Source organism: Coturnix japonica, chromosome 3 (genome assembly GCF_001577835.2).
Source record: "Coturnix japonica isolate 7356 chromosome 3, Coturnix japonica 2.1, whole genome shotgun sequence".
NCBI classification, from domain to species: Eukaryota; Metazoa; Chordata; class Aves; order Galliformes; family Phasianidae; genus Coturnix; species Coturnix japonica.
Genome location: NC_029518.1, coordinates 28,790,719 through 28,804,319, shown reverse-complemented (window position 1 = coordinate 28,804,319; position 13,601 = coordinate 28,790,719). Strand labels below are relative to the sequence as shown.

Sequence of the window (13,601 nt, the reverse complement as noted above, 5' to 3'; positions counted from 1 at the left end):
GAAAGAGCCGTCTCAACATACACCATCGAAGTTCAATTGTGTTTTCTTGAGTTGCTCTGGTTTGTTTTGCTGTTGTGTATTATAAAGCCAAAATTGGATACGCTTAAAGTGTCATCATACCCATCATCGAATACAGTAATGGTGTGCGTCGCTAACCAGAGACACACTTGGAGAAAAACTAAAACTGCAAATAAAAACAACTTGCATCAACAGAATTTCCTGTTTCACAGAATAAGGTTAAAAGCTGGTAAAAAAAAAAACTTTTGCTTTTTCTTTTTGTTAATTTTTGTTTCCTTTAATTTGATGATATTAGTAGTGAGGAACCAGCACCAGTTCTGCACCTTCAGCTTACTCTAGATTCCACTTTCCCACAGCAACAAACATAAACACAGAGCTGATATATAAAAGAACCTAAACGAGTTCATTCCTGTGGTTCGGTATCAATAACGGTACTCATTCAGAATAAAGTAACGTAGTAAAAGACATTTGCCTACACCAAGGAGCTGGATAAATCAAAATGTGACAAACATAAAATCAAATAAAACAACTGTTTTTTACCAACCTATAAGTCATAAGCGCTCCAAGTAAAAGCCATCCACCTTTGTAGGGTCCGTTGCAAGGAAAAGCCTGCTGTGTTCGTGTGCAGCAGTCGTAAACAGAGTCCTCAGCAATAACTAACGAACCAATCCTGCCAAAGAAAAAAAAAAAAATAAACAGGAAGTAAAAAAAATAATTACCACAATAATTACAAAATCTATGATATATGTAAACATGCTCAATATTTAAGCTGATCTTTCCATAAAGAACAATCACATTCCATGCACACAATTAACGTAAGCGAAACAATGAAAACAGGAAGTATTCATTTTCTAATAGTTGTAATTAATATGTCAAAAAACAGTGTAAGTTTGAAAGAGAGACAGAACAAAAAGCTAGTAAAAATATGGCAAACTGAAGTGCTATGAGGGCGTTCCAAAAGAAATGCCCGTCTTACGTTATATGTTGGCTACAACATCAACGAGGGAAACACGCTCATGGTAAGATCAAAACAAGTAGATGATGAACACACGCAAGCTGGTGCTGGGTGTGGGGCCAGTCCACACGTGGGCAGTAGAAGTGAACCTTCCACCAATATGCATTACATCCCTGTTGCCATGTGACAGAAAGGGCATATGACCACTGGACTGCTTAGAAATGAAAGGGAACGGAATTGAATTCTTCCACGCAGAAAAAAACCGGCAACCCAATTAACATTCAATTGATGCTTGCGACACTCAAGAAGACAAACAGTAGGTGTGAACCAGTGAGCTGGTAGTGTGGTGCATCCCAATAGTGGCACCAGTGGGTGTCCCTTCTGCAGGCGTCCAGCTCTTCTAACAAGTAACAGAAGCAAGCCTTATGATCACTGCTGCGGTAAGTGAACTATGGTGAGAGAGAGTTGTTTTTAGCCTCGAGAATGTTCTTCTACTCAAAAATAGTGTCGTAGCTGTGCTTTCATATTTTGTTGTAACTTCTATCAGAAGTAAATGAGGAAGTATTAACATATTGAGAGAAACAATAACGTACAAACAAAGCCGCAACCATGCATGAGCCACAAGAGTACCAAAGTTCTTCAATTATCAGACAATCCTGATTTAAAATCTGTGAACGTATGCAACCACAACATTGTGCAACAGCAATAGTTATCTGAAAAACTATAATCTTTAGTTATTCACACCAACCTCATTATCTACCTTTCCTTTGGCAGAGGAGAATGCTAAACGGAGTGAAACAGCTGATGGCACCACCACTAAATAAGCAGCCACATTGCAAAACTGTAGCCACTAACAGCTTCAGCGGGAAGGTCCTTTTCGATTGTGAGTTGGCATTTCCTGCCATCTGTCCTTAAAAAGGAGTCAAGCTGAAAAGGCAATGCACATGCTTATACAAAACACAGCGAAGCACAGGCAGCAGCAAGTCGAGCAGCCATGCTAGGATGAAGGAGAAACTGATGTTACTGTCCATCCAACAGACCTACCATAAAAAAAAACAAAAAAGAAGGTTTATAATTTAAAAACCAGCAATAGCGCTTCATTAGTAAGTCGAGATTTGAAGTGAGTCAGTATGAAAAGAGAGCAACATGAAAGAAAAGATGAACAGAAATGAAAAGACTTGAACTCATAACTTGTGCCTTCTCTTTTAAAAAAAAATAACAGAAGTGTTAAATACACTAGGCAGTTAAATCAATATTCTGCGCACATAAATAATATATAAAGAGATTGTAGACATAATAATCATCATTCAGGGAGCTCCTAATATCTCAATCAGTGTAAGTTTATCGCAAACAAAAAAGAAGTCTTGAAACTAACAGACGGGCCGCAGGAGCATCAGACCTGCAACAGACTGCCCAGTTCTTGGAGAGCACAACAGGATACATTACATGCTGGCCTTGGCTACCAACATCAGCAGCTCCTGCTTTATTTTTCACTGTTAGCGCATTCTCATGCACGGCTTTTCGCCAGAAAAGAAAGAAGCTATCACGCTTAAGGACATTTGAGGGAGTCACATACACCAAGTAAATGCCGCATACACGGACTAGAAAGGACACGACACTAAGTTCCAAGAAAAAAACTGGAGAAAGCTAGTCAAAGACAAACAGATCTACACAATTAAGACATTAATTTAAAATCAAATGAGTTGGTGCTATAAAAATAAAAAATGAAAGAAAAGAAAAACCTCTCCACTTGTTTAATCGATATGCAATGTGTGCAATTTTCCATTACTTCCTGTTTCAAACTTTCTAGTTACAAATCACTGTTTTCTAAGAAACAATATGCAACAATTATAATATGATCAGTCCCATCCTCACATACTCAAGAGTCCACAATGTATCTCTCATTGAAATATAATGCTCATATTGATTACATCTTATTTGACCACCTCAATAATAAAACAGACCCGACACTGCACTACCATAATAGTGGTTGCGCAGCACGATACAAACGACAATTATCGGTCCAGCACGCACAGCTGCAATGCTTTTAGTACATACCTTATCTTCCAAGAACTGATTGCAAAAAACACTATTCGTTGCCGCACCTTTGCCTTCCAAGCAAATGCAATGTCAAGAGAGCCAACAGAGGAAAAAAGCAAGATTTATCTTCTTTAGATAAGAAATTTATTTCCGAAGATCACAATTTTCAACAATAGAAAGCAGCGTGAGATATATCTTCCCATCCACTAGTAGCGATAGATACTAAATTCTAACAGTAGAAAATTAGAAATGGGTGAAAAAATAGGCTAGACAGAGCAAAAATCAAGCAACGCACTTTAAAGCCAATTGGATAGCTTTTAAAGTGTCATCATACCCATCATTCCTAATCAGTATTGTTGCTTATCCAGAGACACACTTGGACAAAAAATAAACTGCAAATAAAACAACTTGCATCACAGAATTTCCTGTTTCCACAGAATAAGTAAAAGCTGGGTTAAAAAAAAAAAAACTCTTTTGCTTTTTTCTTTTGTTTAATTTTTGTTTCCTTTAATTTTGTTGATTTATGTGAGGAACACCACCTTCTGCTATCCTTCAGCTTACTCTAATATTCCACTTTTCCCCAGCACAAACATCACAGCTGAAATAAATGAACTAAGACTTCATTTCCTGTGGTTTGGTATCAATACAGTACTGATAATCTGTAAAGACTATTTGCTACACTGGATAATCAAAATGTTGGACAAACATTAAAATCAAATAAAACAACTGTTTTTACCAACCTAAAGTCATAAGCGCTCCAAGTAAAAGCCATCCAGCTTGAGTCCGTTGCAAGGAAAGCCTGCTGTTCTGTGCAGCAGTTCGTAACAGATCCTCAGCAATACTAACAACCATCTGCAATAACAAAAAAATAAAAATAAAAAGGATTTAAAAAATATAAATTACCACACTATTACAAATTCTATGATTACATGTAAACGTGCTCAAATATTTAAGCTGATCTTCCATAAAGAACAATCACATTCCATGCACACAATTAACCTTAAGCACATGAAAATACAAGAAGTAATATTTTCTTAATAGTTATTAATTAATATGTCAAACAGTGTAAGTTTGAAAGAGAGACAGTAACAAAAAGCTAGTAAATATTGCAACTGAAGTGTTATGAGGGCTGTTCCAAAAGAAATGCCTCTTACTTTATTATGTTTGCCTACAACATCAAGAGGTGAAACACTCATGAAGATCAAACAGTAGATGTGAACACAGCAAGCTGGTGGCTGGTGTGTGGTGCATCCCAACAGTGGCAGTAGAAGCTGAACCTTCCCACCAATACTGCATTACATTCTGTTGCCATGTGACAGAAGGGTATATAACACTGGACTGCTTAGAAATGAAAGGGATGGAATTGAATTCCTCCATGCAGAAAAAACAGCACCCATTAACATTCATTGATGCTTGCTGAACACTCAAGAAGATCAAACAGTAGGTGTGAACACAGTGAGCTGGTATCATAGTATCATAGTCTCGTGCGGGTTGGAAGGGACCTTAGAGATCATCGAGTCCAGCCCCCGGGATTCGAGCCTCTGTGTAGCAGAGCGGCACTTCTACCACTTGCGCCACAGGGGGGATTCGAACTCCGGTATGTGGTGCATCCCAATAGTGGCAACAGTGGGTCCCTTCTGCTAGTACAGATTTCTACAAGTACAGAATGCAAGCTCCTGATCACTGCTGGTAAGTGACTATGGTGAGAGAGAGTGTTTTCTAGCTGAGAATTTTCTCTATCAAATAGTGTTACTGTGCTTTTCATATTTGTTGTAACTTCTATGGAAGTAAATGGGAGGTATTACTTTTGGAGTGACATACGTACAAACAAGGGCTCCAACCAATGCTTGTGCTAGGTCCAAGTTCAATTTCAACAATCCTTTTAATCTGTGACTACGCCACACACTGTGCAAAGCAATTACTTCTTGAAAAACTGTATCTTTTAGTTTATTCACAAACAAACCTCATTATCTCACCTTTCCTTTGGCATGAGGAATACCTAAGGGACACTGATGCACACCACCTAATAAAGCAGCCATTGCAAAACTGTAGCCACTAACAGCTTCAGGGGAGGTCTTCAGATTGTTGAGTCTTTCTGCACATCTGTCTAAAAATGGAGTCAGCTGAAAAGGCAATGCCACAGCTACACAGCGCAAGCACCACGCAGCAGCAAGTCGAGCAGCCATGCTGGGATGAAGGAGAACTGATGTTACTGTCTCCAACAGACCTACATTAAAAAAAAACAAAAAGAGTTTATAATTTTAAAACCACAATACGCTTCTTAGTAAGTCGAGATTTGAATTGAGTCAGTATTAAAGAGGCAACATGAAAGTTAAAAATGACAGAACTGAAATACTTGAACTTCATAACTTTGCCTTTCTCTTTAAAAAAATACAGAAGTGTTAACAACACTATGCAGTTAAATCAATATTCTTGCACATTAATTATATTAACAGATTGTGATCATATTTCATATTCATTGCTCTAATATCTCAATCAGTGTAAGTTTATCTGCATACCAATAGAGGGTTCTTGAATAAGAGGAGACGCAGTAGCATTCAGACTCTGCACCAGACTGCCCAGTTCTTGGAGAGCACACACCATTACATGCTGGCTTGCAGCCACATCAGCAGCTCCTGCTTTATTTTCACTGTTAGCGTCATTCACCACTGCTTCTGCAGAAAAGAAAGAAGTATCCTGCTTAGGATCATTTGAGGGAGTCACATACAAAGTATGCAGCATACACGGAATAGAAAGGAACCACTTAGTTCCAGAAAAAAACTGGAAAAGCTTCAAAGACAACAGCATTCTTACACATTAAGACATTAATTTAAAATCAAATTAGTTGGTGGTATTAAAAATAAAAATGAAAGAAAAAAGAAACACTCTCCACTTGTTTAATCAATGCACTGTTGTGCAATTCCATCTTCCTGTTCCAAACTCTAGTTCAAATTCACTGTTTTCTAAGAAACAAATGCCAACAGTTTTAATTGTCAGTCCTCTCACATACTCAAGAGTCCACATTTATCTTCTTAAATATCTGTCTTTGGATTACATCTTTATTTGCCACCAGTATAATTCAACCGGAACTCACTATGCATATAGGTAGGACAGGTACAAAGACATTATCTGGTCTTCAGCTGTACTGTGCAGCTTTTAGTACAACCTATCCCAAGACTGATTGCAAAAAACACTTCTTGCCCCACTTTGCATTCCAAGCAAATGCAATGTCAAAAGCCAACAGAGGATAAAAAGCAAGATTTATAGTCTTCTTTTAGATAGAAATTATATTTCGAATATCACATTTCAAATAGAAAGCAGTTGAATTATCTTTTACTGTAGCGATAGAACTAATTCTAACAGTAGAATTAAGTGGAAAAATGGCTGACAGAGCATAAACAGCAACCACTTTCAACAGGTCTCAAAGAAGGAAATGTTTCTCACCCACTGCCTTCATCTGTTTACCAATGGCTTGACATATATCTTTGGCAGCTGCAATCTGTGCTTTCTCCCCCAGCAAGCTGCCCACAGTTGCTCTCAGGATGAAGGACACACATCTTCGAGAGTACACTGCTTCCACGTGGGTCTGAGTTGCACGAGGATGGGAGACCAGGTCAAGTACATGTGACAAGAACGTAGCAAAGTTGCGCTCCAACCACTGACCTCCTAACGTTGTAACAAAGACAACATAGGCCTGCAAATTCAGAAGTTATATACAGATCCAATTAAAATTGTAAGAAAAGACTATTTGGTCATTGCAGAGTAATACCTACACACACTGCACAACAGCAGCAATAACAGTTAGTTGTATGCAAACTTGAGCATGTTAGACAAGATGAATTTAGCCAGTATCTGCCACTGCTGAACTGTTTCCAGCACCAAGAGTAGCTCTCTATTACTGCTACACGCAGAATGAAGTGCAAAATACTCTTTTGATGACAGTGGCATCCTGCCCACTGTTCTATATCTTTTCATCCATTCAGGAAAGACACAGGGAGAAAAGAAACACAGTTTAACAAGCTAGGGCTGCAAACTACTCAGCAACCACAGAAAACCAGCACACAAAAGGGCTGAAGCATGAAAGGATACTAATTTCTCACAACTTTTTTAGCCCCACCTAAGACACACTGATCAAATAAGCCTTTTCTAGCACATATTTTAATTTGCAGTTACAGTACACCAGTAATAAAATATAACTCAGGTGAATGACACTGCCCAAACTTTTCACCAAACAGGCAAATCAAATTAGCCTTGCAAGTTACCATAAGCAAATAAAGACCAGAAGTAAATATTTCCCTCCTAAAACAATGTACAAACGTCACTTAATTTGAGGGGGAAAAAAAAAAAACAACTACAAATTATTACAAACCTGAGTAACACCAACTCTCACTTCCCTATTGACAGATCCTCCTACTTTCAGCATCTCTCCACCGCTCTTTAGGAAACCAGACCCTCCTCGCAGAAATCCCGTGGCCATGAGTTCCAAGACCTCCTCAAGAGTAGCCCTCTTCACGTTCTGTCGCATCACTTTTGCCAAAAGAAAAGCAACCATTTAATTCTAAAGTTCCACACGATACAAGTAATTATCCTGAAAATCATAATGATCAATTCAGAGTTGTCTTAACACATAGATCCAGACAACATTCCAATTATTGGCTTTGTTTTGTGCTTACAAAGTAAGTTATTTTCCTCAAATGATTTTTGACCATTTCCTCTTTCTTTATATGACTAAAAGAGGGAATTTGAGTGCTTCACCTCTTTTTAAACTTGGAGCTTAAAAAAACAAAACAAAACAAAAACAACAACAACAACAAATCAACTACAGGTGTTCATGTACTGGAGCAAAACATCATATCATGCAACACAACACGGAAGATGTAATTTGTTTGGGAAGGTTACTCCGGAGGATTGTACCTGTTGCTTGTTTTGGCATCAGTGCTGTGGCCATGACGGTTCCCAAAAGCTTTGACACTGCAACCCGTACACCATAGTTTGAGTTTTCCAGAGCTTTAAAGCACAGTGTTGCAACATTCTCCAGCTCAGCAGTCCACATAAACACCGCTTCATTTTGTAATTCCAGCAGACACTGAAGAGGAAAAAAGACATTGAAATTAAACTTGCTGAGAACCAGTGGAGACTATTCTTGCCTTTTAAGTTTCATTGCAATTGTCAGGTTTATTCAGCAAACGTTCTAATATGAAGTTCAGTTTCTCCCCACTCTATCACCACAAAAATTATGTAAGAATGAGCTATCAAAAGAACTGAGGAACAGGTTAACACATAAATAGAAAGTATAAGAAAAATGCAACAAAAGAACCATGTTACTTAAAACTTCTCCCACTGAGACCCACAGATAATTTACTGTATCTCATTATTTGTTTATGAAGTGAGGAAGTCAATACTATTGTACCTCAGCATATGGAAAGTAGCAAGTCAAACATTTGAGCCTTTGATGTAAACTTGCAAGGACTTAACTTCCCCAAATAACAACCAAGTTTCCCATTGTAAGCAACAGGTGAAAGCTTAAACGCAGGCACTTCACAATCACAACACAAAGACTTTCTAAATCTGTGGAGAAACACACCCACCTTGGCCACTGCACATCGTACAGCCATAGATCTGTCTGTCAACAGAGACCGGGCATTCTTGTAAATATCACGGTGACAAGAAGCTGCTGCTCCTCCGAGTCCATTTAAGACCTTCTGTAAACTCATCAGGATTTCACTGCGGCCCTGAGACTGCACAAATAAAGAGGTGTTTATGCAGAAATGCAGACACAATGCTTATATCCAAGTACCAGGTACACACCTCTGCTTTTTAATTTCTGCGCACATATATATTTGTGAAAATGGTAATAGTTCACTGAAGTCACACACAATTTCTGTCTGGTTGTAGATGGCAGTAAACATTAGAATTGATTTTAGTAAGACTGCATCTATTATTAAATAAATTAAAGAGTGCCCACAGTTCAATAAACGGCAAAAGTTGCTGCTGTCCTTCCCTGTCTGCTGCAGCCCCAGGTTAAAGAAACAAAAACCAAATAGAAGCAGATAAAAAGAACATATAAGACAACATGAAGTCCACATTTTGCACTATACCCACTGTGAAGGTATTGCTGAAAACAAGTACTCTTAGGGCAGAACGCAGAGCCATTGTTACACTCAGCACTGATAGAAGTTCCCGCTTTAAATCCAGCAGTGGGATTATAAATGTCCACTACTCACAGAGAGTAAGAATATGTGCAGGAGGAGGAGTCCAGATCTATGCAGTCAGCACTTGCTCCAATTTGTCATTGATTTCAAAAGAAAAAGAGCTATTTCAGTTATGTTAGACCCACTGACAACCCACGGCACATTCCCTCAATGTGATATTCTTCTTACAGTGTATCCTGCTCACAAGCAGTACATTTCTGTTACAAAACATAATTTACTCAGGGTACCCAAGTGGAAACGTAATGCAGCATTTCAAATGGTTCCTACAACCCTTTTTCAATTTTAATTTGCTGATGTCACAATAAAGCAACTACAATAACATTATTATGAAAAAACTCTAACCTCTCTGTAGAGCAAATACATGCATGTGGTTTAACATAGGATAAGCAATACGCATTCTTCTACATGGAAGGCATTTTAGCAAACCCCTTTGGAAGGAGAGAGTTTCATTTTAAGTGGAATCAAGACCACGCATAGAAAATGCTGCAAAACTCACCTCTGCACTTTTCAGAGATTTTAAAAGATTATTCACTGTCTCTGGAAAAGCACTGCCCAGCATTCTGCCCATCTTCTCATAAAACGCTCCAACACATGCCACAGCAGCCCTAAGAAAACAGGCATTCATAGTCATATTCATTTTCTGGATCAAGACAAAAACTGAATTATAAACGGATGTTTTAGTCATCATTGATTCTACAAGATTCCTACAGCCCACTGCTTAACTGGTGTGCCTCCTGCCCTGCCCTTCTACACAACAGCAAGTTTCCCACAGAGTTGCAACAGTTTCAGGTAAAAGGAGGACAGTATCATCCCCAAAGGTCACTTCAGATGTTATCATAATGGTGTGTAACAACAACATCTGAAGGCAGCCTGAACTGGGGACCACTAGACACTGCCAAGATATTTGATATGCTCCCACACGTACCATGGGAGAGCGCTGAAGAAGTATCAGTAAACGCTGTGTGTGGTATTAATGATTGCTACAAATAAGACTGCTCCTACTTTATGAAGATAAACAGGATCACATACACAGGTTTAAGCTACATTATAACAGGGGAATATAAACAGGCAGTGCTTGAGGAGGGGAGAAAAAAAAAACAAACAAACTTCTTAACTTGGTTATTAGTTTGGCTCAGCAGTAATGTTCCCAACTTGACAATCCTGGCAGGTTTTCCACTGAAAAAATGGGGTACCTGGACCCAATTACCAATAAACAAGAAATAGTGGAACTTCTCCACTACATTACTTCCAACTACTGCTTATCCTCTCCAAGACATAAGAAAGTGAAGAAACATTACATACTCCTTTGCCTAGAGGAAAGCATCCAACTTTCAGACAAAAGTGTATTTACTACCTTTAGACCCTGTCCTCTGCAAATTCAAATGTATTCCTTTCTTCCTTCTAAATCAAGCATTCACAGACTCCAGCTACGCGTGCAAAATGTAAGTTCCACAAAATGTAACTTAACACACACGTATACAGGCAGAAATTTTTGTAATATCCAGGACCACTTTGCTTTAAAACCACTCCCCTTTCCCAACTAATACCAGACGTACAGTTTTGTGGGCAGGTAGGCTGCAGTATCGTCTTTGCTCTTGATGATGTCATTACACTTGTCAAGAGTCTGAAAGACTGTGAAAGTGTCTCCAATGCTGTAGAGAGCAGCAAGGTTTTTTGCGAGTAGTTTTCGTGTTGGCGGCCCTGGGGAACTGCTGATGAGTCCTGTGAGCTGTTCTACCAGTGACATCTGTCTGTTAATGGACCAAAAATTAATGAAATTAATAAAGCTTGTTTCCTGTGACACCTGGCAACAACTACAAGAGATTGAAGCAAACCTCACACTACTCCTACATAAGTTGACAAATTGCTCGCATCACAGAGGTATGAGATACACTCAAGTAATTGGGGAGATGGATGATAAATGATCAGAATTAGCTGTTGCTCTATGTAATTTTTATCTTCTTTTACATGACTCACTAAAATTGCAGTATTACTGGCACGGAGAACATTTTAATCCTCTTTACCATCAAGAACCCTTAGAATGGAATGGCAGGTTTTGCTTTCCAAACATTTACAGCACTGAGAAACAGAAACCAAACTAAATGGCTTTTTACAAAGAGCCCAAGTGAGTACCTACAATTCAATAATTACAAACTAAAATAGTGGCTGAATCTAGAATTACACAGTTATGACTTGCATGTTACCTACTATCTCGAGCATAAAATTAACACACGTTTCAAGAAAGAAGAAAAAGCAACTGACCTTGTTAGCAGCTACCAGCACTTTATCCAAAAATCTTAACCACTCAAAGATAAAGACCGGCCTCTTCGCCTCTGTGATCTGTGCTAACGCTTCCTCATTCAGCAACAAACTGTGAGCCAGCTCCATCCCTGGGTAAGTCCTGGTTTTGTCACAGACAGCAGCGACTCTGAAATACAAATTGGAATATTAGTATGAAATATAGTACAACAAAATCAAAGTTCGGTGAGAAGAAACCGTGAAGGTAGAACCTATAGGTTATGACATCATGATTCAAGCCTGTTTAGATGTACCTTAACTACAGAATCCCAGATGAGAATTATTCATTTTCAACTGCGTACATCCATTAGTACTTCAGAGATCTGAGTCGTTAACTGTAAAAGGAGAGGTTATGGGCAACTTAAGGGGCAAACCCTTAGCCAAGATATATATATATATCTTGGCTATATATATACCAAAGTCCCTGCCTACGAAAACAAAACAAACACAAAAGAGCTAACAAACATCTCACTGCCTCCTCTCACACAAGCACAGCTCTCACTCTGCTCTAATTGAGACCTTGAGCCCATTCCTGAGGCTTAGACATGAATCCAGCCACCTCCTCAACATCTTCCACAAATAAGGTGAGAAAGCATCTCCATCACGAGGACCTGTGGGGAATCAGTAACTTTTACTTCCAGAAACGACAGACAGATTCTCTCTCTCTCTCATATGTGCATACCCTGAGACACAGAGCGTGGGTTCCACAGAAATAGCACAGCACGAGGCTTGTGCTCCACTAAACATAGCTCCAAAGCACAACACAGCTCCAGCAGTGACACACGCAAACAGCAGCAGCACCACATTAAGGAAGTCGGATACTTATATTTCCTAGAAATAAGACTCACTAGTGATGGTTTAGAATACATCACTAAGAATTCACAGCATGACCTACCAACTCACCTATTCAGTAAAAAACCAGCAGTGGATGTTATCCTGTAGCCTAACACAGCTTTGCAGTTGAAATTCTGTGACGGCTGTGATTATTTAACTGCAACTGAAAGAATAAGAGGTGTGTAGGTGGAATTGATATTAAAGGGATTCGCCATCCATTTAAGAGAGGCAGGAAGAATGACAGAATATGGGATGAACCACTAGACACACCAGTCTTGCTTTAAGGGACAGATGAGCCCTGTGAAACCCAGGCAGCCACCAGGATACAAGTAGCAGCAGCATGACTGTGGGTCTCCCAGCAGCCAGAGCACTACAGCTCAAACGGCTGAGATCCTGCTCAAACAATGAATGTGGGTAGTTGCAAGGCACACCGGTGGGGTAAGCAAACACCAAAGGCAATGTAACCTTAGCGAGCTACATTTAGGTGAATGGAGATGTTTAATACACAACAGAGGAGGAGGTGGGGGGGAAACAACAACGTAATAGTCACAAAATAAAGTCAACTATCTTTTGCAAAACAAACTAAAAGGCAAAAACAAAGCAATCCAACAACAAAAGCACAGCACTACCCAAACCCTGAACTCATCGGTGCTGGAAGGAGGGCATGGGGCAGAACAGGAAAAGCAGAGCACCTGAGAGGCGTTATGTAAGCCATCATCCTCCTACAGCCTGCATTCTCAGGATGTTTGCTGTGCTCGAGGCTGCCCCATTCACAGCCGAACCCAACAAAAGCTTAAAGCGAAACAAAACGATTTCAATCAAATAACAGGATCATCCTTACAATCAGCCCCCCCAACTGATGGCAGTGAGGGGTGCTGCTTTTTCGGTTTATTTTTTTGTTTGTTTGCTTGTTTTTCCTTAGTGTTGGGAAGGATCCCGAGCACTGCCCATCACTGACGTACATCACCTCAAAACACCTTGACGTGAGAGCACAACGAACGCCGCCCGCGCAGCCCGCTGGAAGCCGCCCGGAGCCTCACAGGCCGCCGCTAACGGCGCGCACCTCACGCTCCCACTGCACAACGCTGAGCCGGCCCCACAGCGCACCCCCTCACCGCGACGAGACGCCGCCAGCGGCTCGGCTCCGTGCTGAACACCCGCCCGGCTGGCAAGAGGAGGAGCGGAGGAAAGAGGGATGCGGGCGGCTTCGCCCCGAGCCGCTATAGGAGCAGCCCCAGCACCGA

The 13,601-nt window shown here is 40.0% G+C and overlaps 1 protein-coding gene across 2 annotated transcripts in view; it reads right to left on the bottom strand.

The window, feature by feature from the left end:
• Positions 1-13,600, bottom strand: part of HEATR5B (HEAT repeat containing 5B) — a 50,896-nt gene extending 37,296 nt beyond the window's left edge. Inside the window, exons 1-11 of one of the 2 annotated variants that reach the window (XM_015857563.1) lie at positions 13,473-13,600; positions 11,459-11,653; positions 10,782-10,976; positions 9,722-9,830; positions 8,602-8,751; positions 7,928-8,099; positions 7,383-7,540; positions 6,458-6,707; positions 5,533-5,688; positions 4,990-5,240; positions 3,754-3,865 (exon numbers count right to left, since the gene is read on the bottom strand). In XM_015857563.1, the coding sequence (XP_015713049.1) occupies positions 3,754-3,865; positions 4,990-5,240; positions 5,533-5,688; positions 6,458-6,707; positions 7,383-7,540; positions 7,928-8,099; positions 8,602-8,751; positions 9,722-9,830; positions 10,782-10,976; positions 11,459-11,613 (1,708 nt within the window). In that variant the 5' untranslated portion in view covers positions 11,614-11,653; positions 13,473-13,600. Of the gene's footprint in view, positions 1-3,753; positions 3,866-4,989; positions 5,241-5,532; positions 5,689-6,457; positions 6,708-7,382; positions 7,541-7,927; positions 8,100-8,601; positions 8,752-9,111; positions 9,698-9,721; positions 9,831-10,781; positions 10,977-11,458; positions 11,654-13,472 lie in introns of those variants that run through there. The other variant, XM_015857562.2, reaches the window with a different exon arrangement.
• Between the last annotated feature and the right edge of the window lies 1 nt (position 13,601).